This window comes from Strigops habroptila, chromosome 10 (assembly GCF_004027225.2).
Source record: "Strigops habroptila isolate Jane chromosome 10, bStrHab1.2.pri, whole genome shotgun sequence".
Taxonomy (NCBI): domain Eukaryota; kingdom Metazoa; phylum Chordata; class Aves; order Psittaciformes; family Psittacidae; genus Strigops; species Strigops habroptila.
The window spans coordinates 36335598-36350242 of NC_046359.1; the positions used below are offsets into that span (position 1 = coordinate 36335598).

At 44.8% G+C, this 14645-nt stretch overlaps 1 protein-coding gene across 2 annotated transcripts in view; it reads left to right on the top strand.

The window, feature by feature from the left end:
• The window catches only part of AIDA (axin interactor, dorsalization associated), a 29658-nt gene extending 15930 nt beyond the window's left edge, over positions 1-13728 (top strand). Inside the window, exons 5-11 of one of the 2 annotated variants that reach the window (XM_030500231.1) lie at positions 2154-2217; positions 2650-2756; positions 4471-4482; positions 7146-7268; positions 9847-9969; positions 10458-10575; positions 11356-13728. In XM_030500231.1, the coding sequence (XP_030356091.1) occupies positions 2154-2217; positions 2650-2756; positions 4471-4482; positions 7146-7268; positions 9847-9969; positions 10458-10575; positions 11356-11452 (644 nt within the window). In that variant the 3' untranslated portion in view covers positions 11453-13728. The remainder of the gene's footprint in view (positions 1-2153; positions 2218-2649; positions 2757-4470; positions 4483-7145; positions 7269-9846; positions 9970-10457; positions 10576-11355) is intronic. The other variant, XM_030500233.1, reaches the window with a different exon arrangement.
• The last annotated feature ends 917 nt before the right edge of the window (positions 13729-14645 follow it).

Here is a 14645-nt window from a genome sequence, read left to right on the forward strand (position 1 = left end):
TATTGGTGATGACACAGAGTCAAAGGCCCTTTAATAACGTGATCCACAGCTTTCTGTGGCAAAAGGCAGGGGATTCTGGATGGTGTTTCCAGCAGCGTTTCCGAGCATCCTTTCCGTTACCATCCCGAGGGATGCCCGAAAGCAGCGGGTACCAAGGCCCGTGTGCGGGGCTGCGGCTCTGTGGCAGGAGGGTGGATGCTCAGCAGTGCCTCCGGGCAGCAGCAAGAGTTTAGGTGCTGTAAAAACTGTTTTCCTTTTTCCTGCGCTCCCATCAGTGGAGTATTTTGTGCCCTCTAGTGATGGCTGAAATGTATTACTAGAAGGTTTTACTCGGGGGATGTTCGTTCACGTAGTAAGAGGAACTGGTTGCTGGGAAGAGAGGAATGTAGTGCTTGCCGACCTTTGGAAGATGGGAGGAGAACTGCTGTGATTTCTATTGCTTCTGTATAACGTGCCTATGATCTGGAAGAGATCTCGCTTTACTGAGATTTCTCTGCCTGGGCAGTTTCACTTTCTGTCTCTGGTCTGATGTAGCTCTCCAAGAGCTGGGGAATTCTGAGTAATAAAAATCCCCTTCTTTCCCCGGACCTCAGCTGTGCTGGAAGGTGACTGGCTGCTATTAATCAGCTGCTTTTCTGGTGGGAAGTGGCTGTGATTCTTGGCCACCATGTTGAGGTCTGCAATACCAATCCCTCAGAGCAGAAGTCTTTAGAGAGGGAGACTTGGCATCAGTTTTGTCTGTCACTTCTCTGACTGAAGGGAACTTAAAGCTTTCTGTGTATTCAGGTGTTGTGTCCAGCTGGAAGCAGGCAGTACCTGACCTCTCAGGTAGTGGTACAGGAACTGGAAATAAAATCAGAATGAGCAAAGGCTGGAAAGACCTTCTGGATTCTTTATAGTTTCCTGGAGGGATTATTTATCCATTGTAGCATGCACATGGTGTCTGATAAATTAACGATGGAGCCCATCCTGAGTGATGTGCATGTGAAAACAGGCAGAGAGGCTCTCCTACACTGCCTGAATTGCAGTGTGCAGAGGCAGAAGGGCAGCGGCTCCTTCAATGTAATTGGTACTTAAGTACCTCTGGGTATTTGTGTAATCTTAACGTTGTTTGTTCTCATTCAGTAGTCCTAAAGGGAGATTTCCTGTGCTCTGAGGGCTCATTGCAAAGCGAGGCTCAGTGAGAGGACTCAGTTTGTCTCCCTGCCCCTGCCCAGTCTGGGATACTCCTGCTCTGGTAGAAGAGTGCCTCTCCCTGCAGGCATTTCCTTCTAAATGTGTAGGCCCATGTGCTGTCAGGAAATGCTGATTTCTCTGACATGCTTTTAGAAGTTTTGCCTTTACTCATCTCTTGGAAATAACAGCTAGAGTTGCAATTACTAAAACTTGAGTAAGTTTCCAATACAAATGACAAAGTCATGCTCCAGTGGATGCTGGAGACTATAGTGGGTGTCTCTGGGGTTTGATGCTCAGATGTTGCACTGTGTCTCTTCTGAATTTTGCCAATCTGCCCGGACATCTGAGGCAGACCAGAAAGTAAAACCAGACCAAACCCCCCACTAACAAACCCCTTTCTAAGCCCCATGCAAGAGTAGGAAATCTCAACTAAGCAATGTGTTACCAGCATGCTTGGACTCCCTGGTGGCTGTCTGAATATGCAGCCTATGTGTGTGCTTAAGTGTGTCAGTTCCACAGACTTCAATTTGTTGGAGCTGATGCCTAGAACAGCACCACCCTCCTTTCAGCAGCCACCAGATTGCTACCATTACATTCCAGTTTTTCTCATGATGCTGTTGTTCATCTTGTGTAAGATACGTGGTGGTGATTATGTGCTGGGGTTGCAGTTAACCTGTCTGAATGTTGCTGTGGTATAGCTACAACCATTACTGTAGTGCCAAGTTACCTCTGTGCAACTCATTAGAGCTGTATGTATATAGTGGACATAAAGTGTATGTGCTTAAGAAAGGCTCTAAGTTGATGATAAATCGGTGTTTAAAATGAGAGAGGTGGTGGGTTTTGTATAATCTGATTATGTTTTTAAATGCTAATATTATTTGCGTGAAGATGCTGTGAGAATGGACGTAGCTGTGCAGAGCACTAGAATTAATGCTTGATCATGGGTATGGATTCTAATTTTTTTCCCCTTTCTGCAGTCTTAAAGAATATCCTCACTTACAATAAGGAGTTCCCCTTTGATGTTCAGCCTGTCCCACTCAGGTAAGAGGGAACTGGGGCACTTCATGTACAGCTATGTATCTGCACGGGAGCATAGCCTGGAGTACACCTGAAACAGCACAATTCCCAGAGCCACCTACTTGCTGCGCTGCTTTGGGTGGTCTGGTTAATAACAGAACTTCTGAGTTCTGTCTGTCTGGGTACCACAAACAATCACAGCCCTGCTTTTGGTAAAATCAGGACGTGGCACATCCCTCCATCTCTCTGTATTGTCTCTTGAGTTTAGACTCTGTGCTTCTATAGGGCTGAGCTCCTGCAATCTCTGTCTGAGGCTGTGGGCACAGGTAGTGGTTAGTAAGTATGAAATGACATTAAAGCGTATTGCCCCTGCTCTATACGCAGATGCTGACCTGTGAGTTGAAAGCCAGATGATGAATGATCTTTGGTCTCATCCTTCTTTCTCATGTTTTACAGGAAGATTTTAGCACCTGGAGAAGAGGAACACTTGGAGTTTGAGGAGGATGATGAGGAAGGAGGAGCTGGAGCAGGGTCTCCAGACTCTTTTCCTGCTAGAGTTCCAGGTAAGGGCACTAGCCTTGCCATGCCAGCCTATGTACCATGTGTAAGTTGTGTCTCTGAGAAGCCCATTTGCAGAGTTTGGGTGAGGAGCAGCAGGCTAATGTAAACTGTAATGCTGTACTAGAGAACCACAAAGGTGGCCAGTGGATTGTTTTTAACTCAGCAAACAATATCTTACTGTGAAACAGTGGTATGGATAACCTGTGAGGGTGGTACCATCTACCTCAAATAATTAGCTTTAATTCCTGTTCAAACTCACTATTCTAATTCTATGCACTTTCTTAACTGTGCTGTTAAGCATTTCACATGCATTCAAATGTAAATTGTGGCACTGTTTCTCCTGCAAGGAGCATCACTTCCTGCTGGAGATGTGATAAGGTGTTGCTGGTTATTTTTGTGTTGCATCCTCTGGTGAGACAGTGGCTTAGACTAAAGGCAAGCTCTGAGAAGATAAAGAGCTTTGATTTTGATAGCTTAAGCCCTTGTCAGTGTGAAAGCACTCATGGAACTGGGTATACCTACAGGAAGACCTTCTTTAGGATCTGTAACTTTAGCTTTTGACAGTTTACCACATAAAGGAGTAGGACATTTCAACAGATGTTCTTTTGGTTGCTGGTGTAGTTTTTTTGCAGAAAAACAAGTTTCTAGTTTCGGAGCAGGTTAGCAAACTTTGTATTTTAGGAAGGAGACAAGTAGGGAAACTGGTACTGGAATTATGGTCGAAAAAGCTGGATTGGAAGAGTATTGCATTAATTATGCCTGGAGAAAGCATGTTTTTGTCCTTGGATCTGAGCCAAAGCATGCTATAGAATAAGATCCCTGCAGGCTGTACTCATGTAGGGATGCACAGCTACAGTTGTTCATGCTAAGTTCACAAGTAGGCTGTAATAGATTGTGAAAGTTTATTGCTGATATTGACTATCTTGATCCTTGTTATTCACCATGATAAATCCATTTATGAAAATGCATTCTGTGTGTCCAAAGTATGGCAGAGAGACCTTGAGTGGCTCTTGGTATGGGGGTGAATCAATAAGGCTGTGACCAGTACTGTAGTGCCAACAGTTACCTCTGTGCCACTCATTAGAGCTGTGCATATATAGTGGAGACAGACAGTATGTGCTTAAGAAAGGCTCTAAGTTGATGATAGATAAAGTTTTACAGTTAAATCATTTTCAAAGTGGTAGCCAAATCAGAAAGAGCAGAAGTTTGGGGCATTTACTTTCATACAGAATCATTCCTCAGTAAGACCTTGCTTTTAAGAGGAGGTGAGAGCAACTCCAGGACTTACTGATATTTTACATTGCCATCCGCTGAATAAACTGCAAGTCTAACCTTTCTGTTGGTTTTTTGGCATTAAGGTAAATTTCTCCATGGCTACAATAATCTAAACCGCTAAGGAGGTTTTGTACTACTTGAACACAGATCTCCTTTCTCCACCAAGTGTAAATTAATGTGGTATTTCTTACCTGACTGCAGGTTGGTCTGTTGCTCTTTCTCTGGGTGATAAGGGTTAAACAAAAGCAGGTTGCAGCTTTCTAGGGTGAGCCTTATGAATAAAGTGGACTTTCCATATTGAATTGATAAGACTGTGTTGCACTCTTTGCTTCTATATGCCTTTAATCCCTAGTGCATAACTGTATTGTCTAACTGATCGTGGTCTTGTCTTCTACATGCATGGCTTCATCGTTATCACATTGCACCATTCATCTAACCCAGGAGCCAATGAAGGTATGATAACCTTTTAGTATATACAGTTATGTCTTTGATCATATTTATGTAGCTGTGGTGTTCTTCATTCAGCTCTTAGTTTCAACCCTCAAAATACAATCTGTAGTAACAATCATAGTAGAGCATCTATGGTATTGGCATCTAGGTGTTGATCTGCATTTGCCATCTGTACCAGCAAAAGGAAAGGTCGTGTTTGTTGACCCAGCTGACATAGTTCTCCACAAGTCCTACTGTGCTCATAAAGACAGTCTGACTTGCAGTGTAGCCAAAGGTAGGTGCAGCTAGCTTTTCTTTAGTGGAACACACATTTTATGGGAAATCTTACACAAAGAGTACTTATGTAGTTAGTCTTCTGAGCTGTGCAGACCTGAACTGACCAATGGCTTGTTGCCTCTAACAGCAAAGGTTTCCTGCCTTTCTCCTGGTTATATACTATTTTATTCCAGTGCTGTGCTGGCAATGGATCCTTCTGTGAACCATTTCCATTTGTGAACCCAGCAGGAGACTTGTCACTTTTTCCCCTTTCCCTGAATCGGGCTTTGGGAACGGAGAGACTGAACTCAGCCTGTCTTGGTGGCTGTTGGGTTGGCTCACCTGAAATGCACTGATAGGAGGACACTCATTTCACTTGTAGATGCTCCCTTTCCCCTCTGGCAGCGATGCCCTGTGGTTGTGTCTGAGCTGGCTGGCAGTTTGCTCATGAAAGCCTCAGTGTGAGCCTGCTGAAGGCAAGGGGGCCCAGGCTGTGGTGGCAGCCTGGTGGTGAGATGCCCAGCCCTAGTAGGGAGTTAAGGTCAGCCAGTGGCTCCTCTGTGGAATGACTACAGATGACCTGCTTGGGTGGCTGTAGCTCACATGAGACAGGTTACAGTCCTCAGTCTGTTGGTTTGGCTGCTCCTCCTGCTGAGGCAGAAAGAAAACCATGTTCCTTGGAGACCATCTGTCCTTCTGTTCCCTTACCAGCTGGAAGCGAGGAGCTGGACTTCTCTGTTCGTAGCAACTCTGCAATGTCACACGTTCTGGAAAGCATTTTACAAGAACAGAATAACTTCAGCCACTGTTTTTATAATAAATGCCAGTCTGCTGCATCTTTCAAGTGATTTATCTGTCAAGTATCGCATCACTTAGTCCTTTGAAGCGATGGATAGGAAAACTGAAGGGTACAGTTGTTCTTGGCTCTCGGGGGCATGTTGCTTTTAGGAGACAACTGAAAGATGGCAGAGCAGTTTTGTGCCTCCAAGGATTGGTTTGCTTCTGCCTTCATTTAGATTGAAATAAGAACTCTGCCTTTGAACTCCTGATCAAGAGAGACAGTGGATGCTGCTTGGCAGAAATGGGTGCTCTCTACAAAGTTTGCCTTCTACCATTTCTCATCCTATAGTCAGAAGTCTGTCCCATTACTTCAGAGTGGTGGGTCGAATTCTGCCATGATATGTTGTGATGTGTCTGCAGACGCGGTACCTTGGAGGTCATGAGCCTGCCAGCAGCCAAGACAGGGAATACAGACGTGTACTGTATCATAGATGTGAACTGAAGCTTTGCTTCTGATCCTGAAAGAGGGGCTGGGTGTGGGAATGCTCATGGAATTTTGCTGAGGCTGTGGCTCTCCTTCCAAGTGCAGAATACATGGTCCCCTCTTGCAAAGCCGGTCTCTCTAACAGGACAGAAACTCCTTGCTGCTCCAGCTCCTCGAGCAGATCAAGAGGGGAAAATAAGTATCAAGGAAAACCCATATTGGACGTGTCAAAGGAAACTATTACTTTGATTCTCAAGCCTTGGGATAACATTTATTCTGTAATTAGAAAACCAAAGCTTTAAATCAAACTCATTTTTGAGTCTAAGCGTTTTCTGACTTGGTGCTTATTCATCTAATACTGGAGAGAGGCCTGAAGCCTGCCAGGTGTCATTAAAAGCAGCATGAGGAAACCCACTCCGTTGTTGATGACCCTCTTTTAATGAACAGTTTGGCTTTCGTGCCAGCTCCACTTTCTTCCTCAGCACTGTGAGGATGATTTATGCTGACCACAAAGTGTTGATACTAAATGTTCTTGATGCAGAGCTGGGAACTCCCTCCTTAAGGCAGAAGGGAACTTTCTTCTTTGTTTTTCCTTTAAGTAGAGGGCAGGAGAACTTGGGTAATGAGGAATTTCTCTTCCCTTATGTCCAATGGGATTTGCAGCAATGCCATTTCCCTCCTTATTCTCCCAGTCTAAATGTTCACCACGCAGCCAAGTCATATTCAGTGGGGTGGGACTGATTAAGTGTCTGAACTTCCTGCAACTGTAGACTGAATCCAGCCTCCCCGATTTAATCCTTGAAATGACATGAAGTGAGTTCCATGAATGAGTTATTCTGCAGGAGAGCAAGCAAGAACACTTGAAACAAAGCTACTCTATGTTCTTATGGCATTAGGTTGTTATGAATTCATTTGACTTGTGGCAGTCCTGTTTTGTTGGTTTTGGTGTGGGCTTTGAAACCTGTCAAAAGCTGTACAGGCTTCCCTGTAGTGCTGTGTACTATTGGGATATGAATCCTTGGGCTTTGAACCTGGAGAACAGCATCTTCCATGAGAGCTGGTGGGATAAGCAAAGCCTCTGCTGTAAGATGACATTCATTTTGGTTAATAGTTAATAATAATAATGGTAATACTTTGCTCTTTGCAGGTACTTTATTACCCAGATTGCCATCTGAACCCGGGATGACATTACTCACCATCAACATAGAGAAAATTGGTCTGAAAGATGCTGGGCAGTGCATTGATCCTTACATCACAGTCAGTGTGAAGGGTAATGATTTCTGTTCCTGGCTCTTCGTTCTCGTTTGGAGGGAGCGTGTTTTCTGAAAGCTGTATTGATTTTTCAACCTGCTGGGAAAAATACTCCCTGGTACTTGCATTTTGTTTTGGACTTAAAGCTTCTGCTTTAATCAAGAGTGGAAACATTTTGGATTTGAGAGATCCTGGGAGGTGAATCCCTGCAGGAAGCACACTAAGCTGTGCACTCTGGGTGCATTCCCTGTGCAGGGAGCTGAGCATCAGTGACAGAAGCACCGTGCTTCTCTATTCCAGCTGCTTCAGCTGGCTGTTAAGCACAGATCTGTTTGGACTGCTTGTACTCCACAACCAAATACTGGTTTCTGGAGACAGTGAACCACAGTTCTGCTGACTCCGTTCTTGCCCTGGCATTAAACTAATTTTTAGTAAAACAAAGATCATCTTAGCAAGGCTTAAGGTTCAGAGGAATGGGTATGGAGCTGGGAAGCAAAGCTTGCAAGTGAAATGAAATATAACATTTGTTTTAGACTTGGCAGTGAAATATTTCAGCCAAAGGCTGATGGGCTTTCCCCCTCTGAGAGCCCCCTGCACTGACAGGACTGACTGTGTCAGTGCATGATAGACACATTAGGATTTCTCCCTGTTTCAGATGACAACTTTTGCTTGAGGCTAAGATTGTTGGTGTTCAGACTCTTTCTAGTGAGAGCATCTGCCTCTTAGCAGGAAGCCCCTGTAGTCAGAACTGCTTGCCATAGCTTGCCCTGCTTGACTTCTGCTTATCTGTACAGTCTTTTAAGGTATATGATTTTTTCTGCTTACCTGTAGCTGGGCCACCAGCCTCTTGCTATTTTCAGCTGTGATAGTGACCTTGTACGTGTCCTCTTTCAGTGTGCTACTGGATACCAAACGTCAGGATAAAACACTTGTTAGATGTGTGATCAAGTGCTTCCTCCAGCAGACAAGTTCTTTGGCAGAAGCAAGGGTCACAGTATTGAATGTCACTTGAATCCCAGCGATGTTCTCAAGTGTTACTTACCTAAATACACAGCTAGAAAGCTTTAATCCTGTTTCCTCTGGGTTTTTTTCAATGGTGAAACCTTCCACTTCTCCCTGGAGCTTTGAGGAGTTCACTTGGTTGGGGTGGAAGCTGGAGCATGACTCTTACCTGTTCCCCAGCAGATACAACTGCCTTTTGGAGTTTTCTGTCTTGGAAACACACAGTATTTCTTTGTTTATGCTGTGCTGCCTTAGGTTTGCTGCACTGCTTTTAGATTGGGTAGCTATTCTTTGGGCTCCAGTTCTCTAGTCACTTGTGGATCTTGCTTTGCCTCTCGTATGCCAGAGGGCTGCGGGATGGGTGACTTCAATGGTGGGGCTGGCTGCATGGGCGTGGGTTTAATCAAATGTAGTTCTTCCATACTGAGTTTCTCTTGGCCAAAAGGAAGATACCAGCACTGACAGGGCTTTAACATTGGATCCTGGAACTTATCAGAACTTGTAACACAAGCAGGCGTTGCTCCTTGCCACTGGAGTGTTTGTCTGTCTTGACTTACTCCATGTTGGTAAAACTGGTGCTTGCCTTCAGAGCTAGCTCTGCTTTCCTTTCTGGAGCTAAGGCGGACTGTGCATTGCTAGGCTTACTTTCCCAACAGGTCTTTCTGTTAACATGTGCTGCTCTATTTGCAAGCTCCTATAAATGGTGGCTGCTGCTCCTGGTGACTTTTTATGCTTTATTTTTTGAGATTTTTGGGGAGGAAAAGTAACTCTGAAAGGTCTTTTTGTCCCTATTAGGAGTGTGAAGGCACTTAGTAGCTGTTTTCCTGCATTCTGTACCAGGCTGCTCTTCTGAAGGTCTGGGGAGGGGCTTGTTCCTGATGCCACATGGGTGATCCCATCCCACTCCTGTGTATCAGTGGTGCTCCATGGCCCCTGCTTGTACCTCAAGCACAGTGCATGTGCTCTGTACTTGGAGTCTTGGCCGCACCTGAGGAAACGGATCACTAGCGAGAAGAGAAGGAGCAAGAGGACAAATGTACTCATGTGAACAGCAGAGGCTTAGTGAGAACCAATGTTGTCTGTGGTGGCTGTGCCCAAGCAATACAACTGGTGGCAGTTGCTGAAAGCTGAATTCCAACCCATGGGCCCACCATGCCTCTGCCAGTGGAGAAACCAAGAGGAGTCCTGCACATTGAGCTCACATTGAGCAATGCCGGGTGTACGCAGCGTGTCTGAGCTGTGGCTATAGACCCAGTGTGAGGGTATCCTGTTCTGCCTGCTTGGCAGTCCCACTTGCAGAGGGAATGGGCTCCTTCACTGGGGCCAGAAAGAAATGTGCTCTTACAAATGAAAAGAGGGGTAATTCCAAGTTTTTATCTTAGACATTGTCAGAACTTTACCTGCTTTCATGTCACAATCAAAAAGAAAATTCACTTACTGCGGGGGCATGATTCTCCCTTTTCTGAGTTTAGGGAGAAAATGCAGATGGGCATGAAGTTTTTGTGGCAGCATTAGGAGTGATTCATAAACCTTTTAAAGCAGGACCTTCAAGTTGAAGAAGCTTCTGCCATTCTCATGCTGTTTCTTTCCTGCAGATTTGAATGGGATAGACCTGACTCCTGTGCAAGACACTCCTGTGGCTGTGAGGAAGGAGGACATGTATGTCCATTTTAACGTGGACATCGAGATTCAGAAACACATTGAAAGACTAACAAAAGGTATGTGGCATTGGAGACCAGACACAGGGCCCAGGAGCTTTGCAGGCATAGCCAGACACCGGGCTGCTCCTGATCTAATAAATAGGCTGTGCCTGAGCTGCTGCTGCAGGGCTCAGGATCCAGACAAGGATAAAAATAGACCTTTGCATCCTGTCTCTTGCAAATCGCTCACTGTGATGACTTGCAGACAGGGGGAGGAATGAAGAGAGAGAAATACAGCAGTCTGCTCTACTCCAGGTATTGAGCTGCCTTATCACCTTCTTAGTCATTGGAAATACTGTTACCTGGATATGAGTCATTGAGTGAAGAGCAGAAGCTCTTGTGAGCGTGGTGAGAGTTGTAAGAACATGGTATAACTTTTGAGTAAATCACACAAGTGCTGGAGATAATTCCCTCCAATGTATGTAGAGCATTTAATGGCAGGTAAGTTTTCAGTTAACTACTGGCCATAATTGCTAACTTCTCTGTTAAACCATTTTCCCCTCTAGGTGCAGCTATTTTCTTTGAATTCAAACACTACAAGCCTAAGAAAAGGTTTACTAGCACCAAGTGCTTTGCTTTCATGGAGATGGATGAAATTAAACCTGGGGCAATTGTTATAGAACTGTAAGTGACTTGTGATTATAGATGCCAATGACAGAGGAAATGACCTAGACTTCAGTTACAATGTGTGGCTTGTTGTGTTCTTGGACTCATTAGATGGATATTCCTTCCATAAGGAATATTCTGCTTTTACTAAAGGGAAGATAGAATGCTTTTAGGCAAATGAAATGGCTGGGGGCCCTTCTCAACCTAGGCTTCTTCCAAATAAAATGCTGGTATTTGTAACTAGATTTCATATGAAGTTAAATTCTGTGTGAGAGACTTTGATTTTGACCTTAGCTTGAGCATCAGATCAGCTATAGTTGAAAAGAAAATCAACTCACACAGCCCTTTGGTACAGAACTTCTGTACAGGAGAACTGATTTGAGATTTGGGACTCTGCTTTGCAGTTGAATATTATGAGCACTTCAAAGCACTGCTGGGTGGTTGTGTTATACAAAGCAATAAATGAGGCAGTTACACTGCTGTGGTTGTGAGGTGGATCCTGTCCTTGCTGTGTGGCTGAAGGACTGAGTGAAGGGGGTGAGTTGTTTGTGTGGAAGAGGGTGAAGCTTGCAGTTCTGGGTGCTCAGGCTGTGCTAGTAGAAGGGCTTCATTTGAAAACAGAAATCTTTGTTTTGTTAAAATAAGAATCTGGAGAATTCCAGAATGTATTTGGAGAATTGTATCTGGAGAATCAGATGTATTTAAAAGATGAAGGTAATAAGATCTGTACAAGAGGAGCTTTTCATCTTCCCTCGCAGCCATTAGCACTCAGATTAACTCATTTTCTTGTGGTTACAGGTACAAAAAACCCACTGACTTTAAAAGGAAGAAACTGCAACTGTTGACCAAGAAACCACTTTACCTTCACCTCCATCAAACCCTGCACAAGGAATGACCCGCCCTAGTTGTGAGACTTCTGTGAACTGCACCACCAGTCGCGGTAGCTGTGTGTAGTAGCCTTCGTGGGGCAGGAGAACGACTATTCATGCCAGTAGGTCAGACGGGACCATCACACACTGCACAGCACTACTTCAGGGTCAGGGGCAAGCCACCATTCCAGTGCAAGATTAGTTTCTCAGTATCTTCCAGATACAGGTTTTTCTGAGAGCCCTGAAATCTGTTGACTGCTTTTCCTCATTTTTGCTGTTCATCCCTTTTTATCTTAACCGTTATTATCCTTTTGCCTCAAACTCCACCCAAGGATGGAGACTGCCCCTTTGCCAAACCTGTAGCAATAAAGATGTGGCAGGCCTACTAACTGTTTACACTTGCTGTGCTATTGTAGTTCCTCTCATCTGCATTTTGGAGTCCTCTGTAGCAGGCTGGGTGAGAGAAGACCAAGAGAAAGGTGAGGTAAGGTGGGAAAAGGAGCTTGAGGTGCTGTATGTGGTTAAAGATGAGAGAGAGGAGGATGCTAGGCCGAGTTGGGTGGCCATAGAGGAGCTCTGTGGCAGCGGTTCTGCTTTGGTCAGGCCAGGAGGAGGACAACTGCAGATGAGAACACGCAACTGCGATGGAACAGCCTTGCCTGATCCACTCGTGCTCAGTTCTGGATACATGTTACAGTTCTTTAATTCACTGTTTCTCCCTCATAGAGCTGATTTTTTCTGTATCTTGTCATAGAGTTATTTGCAAAGGTGGTGGAGGATGGAGAGAGGCTGTCACCAGTTCAGTGCCAGCAGCAGAGCTTTTGGTAGAGCAGGGCTGGCTGGCAGGTGGACCCACCTTTGACATGAAACTGCTGTTCTTGGGGAAACTGATTGTATGCAGTTTTCTGCCTATTTTGTGCAAGTCTGGAAACTTAACTCTAAAAATTACCTTTTTATGGAAGTAGATAGGATTATCATTTATTTTCTATATTTTTTTGGTGTGTAATAAGCTGCAGGACATTGGCTTATTATGACACACATGCATTCAGTTGTTGACCTAATAAAGGGACAGAAGTAGAACCCAGTCAAACCTTTCCTATATTTGCGTGGATATTTAATACAATAAGGTTTGAAATACTTCTTGCATATCTAACTAGTGCCTAAATACTCTGCTATGCTAACTCAAGACCCAGCCCCCAGAATAGTGCCAATTATTGGGTTTATTTCCAAGTCTGGATGCAGCTGCATCACCCATTCCTCTTTTCTGTCCTGTAATCCTGAGATGTTACACGATGCTTTAATGGAAGGGATGTTACTTTTCCTCGTGGTATTTGGCTGACTGCAGGCAAGTGTTCAGCAGTTTTGCCTTTACCCTATTGCTGAGGATAAAAAGCTCTTTTTGAATGTCCTAATCTTCTTGCCTTCCCCCTGTTCTGATATAAGTAGGGATGATGTTAGTTAGGTGTGATGACACAAGTCAGCAACACTTCCTTATATTCCACTACTGGTTGGAGGGGGGGAAAAAAGTGCAATTGAATTTTCCTGGTTACGGGTCTTTTACAATACCCCAATGGATACATTGAAGATCAAGCCCTGAAATTACATCCCTCTGAGTTATGGAGTACCTCTGAAGGCAGCGTTCTGGATACTGGACAAAAGGAGGACACCTACATTCTTAAAAACTCAAATCGTCCTTTGAACCCTGCAAAAGGATGGAGAGGAGCATTGGGCTGTGGTGGCAAATAAATCCCAGCTTGGGCAGCAGCTGTGTTACCTGAAGTGCTTCCTGCTTTTGGGTTTCTCCAGCCTGTGAAGAAGCTGCAGCATGGAGCGTCCCTGCAGCGCATTCAGCCCATCTCCTTGGCCAAGGATGATGCTGGGGCTCCATCTGGCTCCACTGTCTCCAATGGCTGCTGGTGCTGCTCATGGCCGGCTGGTCCTGTGTCCCCATGACCCACAGCACCTGGGGTAGGCAAGGGAGGGGACACTGAACATCACCCAGCTCGGTGCTGGGCAAGGAGTGCTCCTGGATGCTGAGAAGCTGCCTCTCCAAGATGGATGTTGATCAACGTGTGTGTCGACAGCCACCACACAAACGGAACACTCGCGCTTGAATTGCAAACCCCTTGTTCCAGCTGCTCACCTCTTCCCAGCTTGTAGATGTCTGTATTAACTCCAGTTATATCAAATGGCAACTCTGAAGTATTTTTGTTAAATACACAAGTAGAGCTTTGTATTTAACTAATTGTGAACCGATGGCTGTAGAGTGTGAAATACCATTTTTAAAGTTGCTTCTCTCCTTTGCGCTTCTTTCCGTGACCTTTCTTTTACTGACAGGACAACCTCCTGCTCCCACCACCTCCTCCTGCATTGCTTTATGCTGCAGTGACCTTCTACCTTGTCTTTCACCTTAAATCTAAAGCTTAGTACTTGCACTGTAAGAATGCAAAACCCAGATGGTGAGGTTAGAGGCTGCTCGTGCTCTGGCAGTAAAGGTGTAACAGCCTTTCAGGGGGGTTTTATTATTCCAAGCTGTTTTCCCTTTCTCCTTCCCTAAAGCTTACTTCAGTACAGAGCACTTCTGAAAAACCCCAGTGTCTAGGTAAGCCTTGTACTAACACCAACATTCAGGGCCTTCTTGAGCATCTACAAACACAGGGTGTGCTTTTAAAGCTATTCTGTGTATGCAAACCCATTTAAAGCACTGCAGGTGAATACAGCTCACATACAACCACTCCACTTAAAAAAAGACAGAAAAATAGTAGTTTTCCATGATGGAAGTGAAAAAGGCTGTAAAAGTACAGTAGCAGTAAGTACAGTACAGTAAATAGCAGTGGCCTTACTGCTGAGGAAGCTGAATTGGGCTTAACTATGGAGTAAGAGGAAAACTGCTCTCTCAAACCATGCTTAATGCTGCAAGCCAGTCAGGAAAGCCAAAAGCTACCATGAAATTTCTTAGTTTCTGGAATCCTGGAGCATTCAGCTGCATTTCCAAACTAACTACACACCTTGGTAAAGATGTCCAGCTCTGCACTGCCCTTCAGCTGAGGAGGGCGAGATCCCGCCGTTGTCCTCATTCACCTGAAGCAAGAGTAGTTCAGGGTAACACCGTCATTCCCCTCACAGCAGCAGCAGTTGTTCAGTCTTGATTCAAGTCTCTGGTTTCATTACTGATCTAATATCCTTCCTGGACAAAAAAAATGGCACTGAACCAAAGCC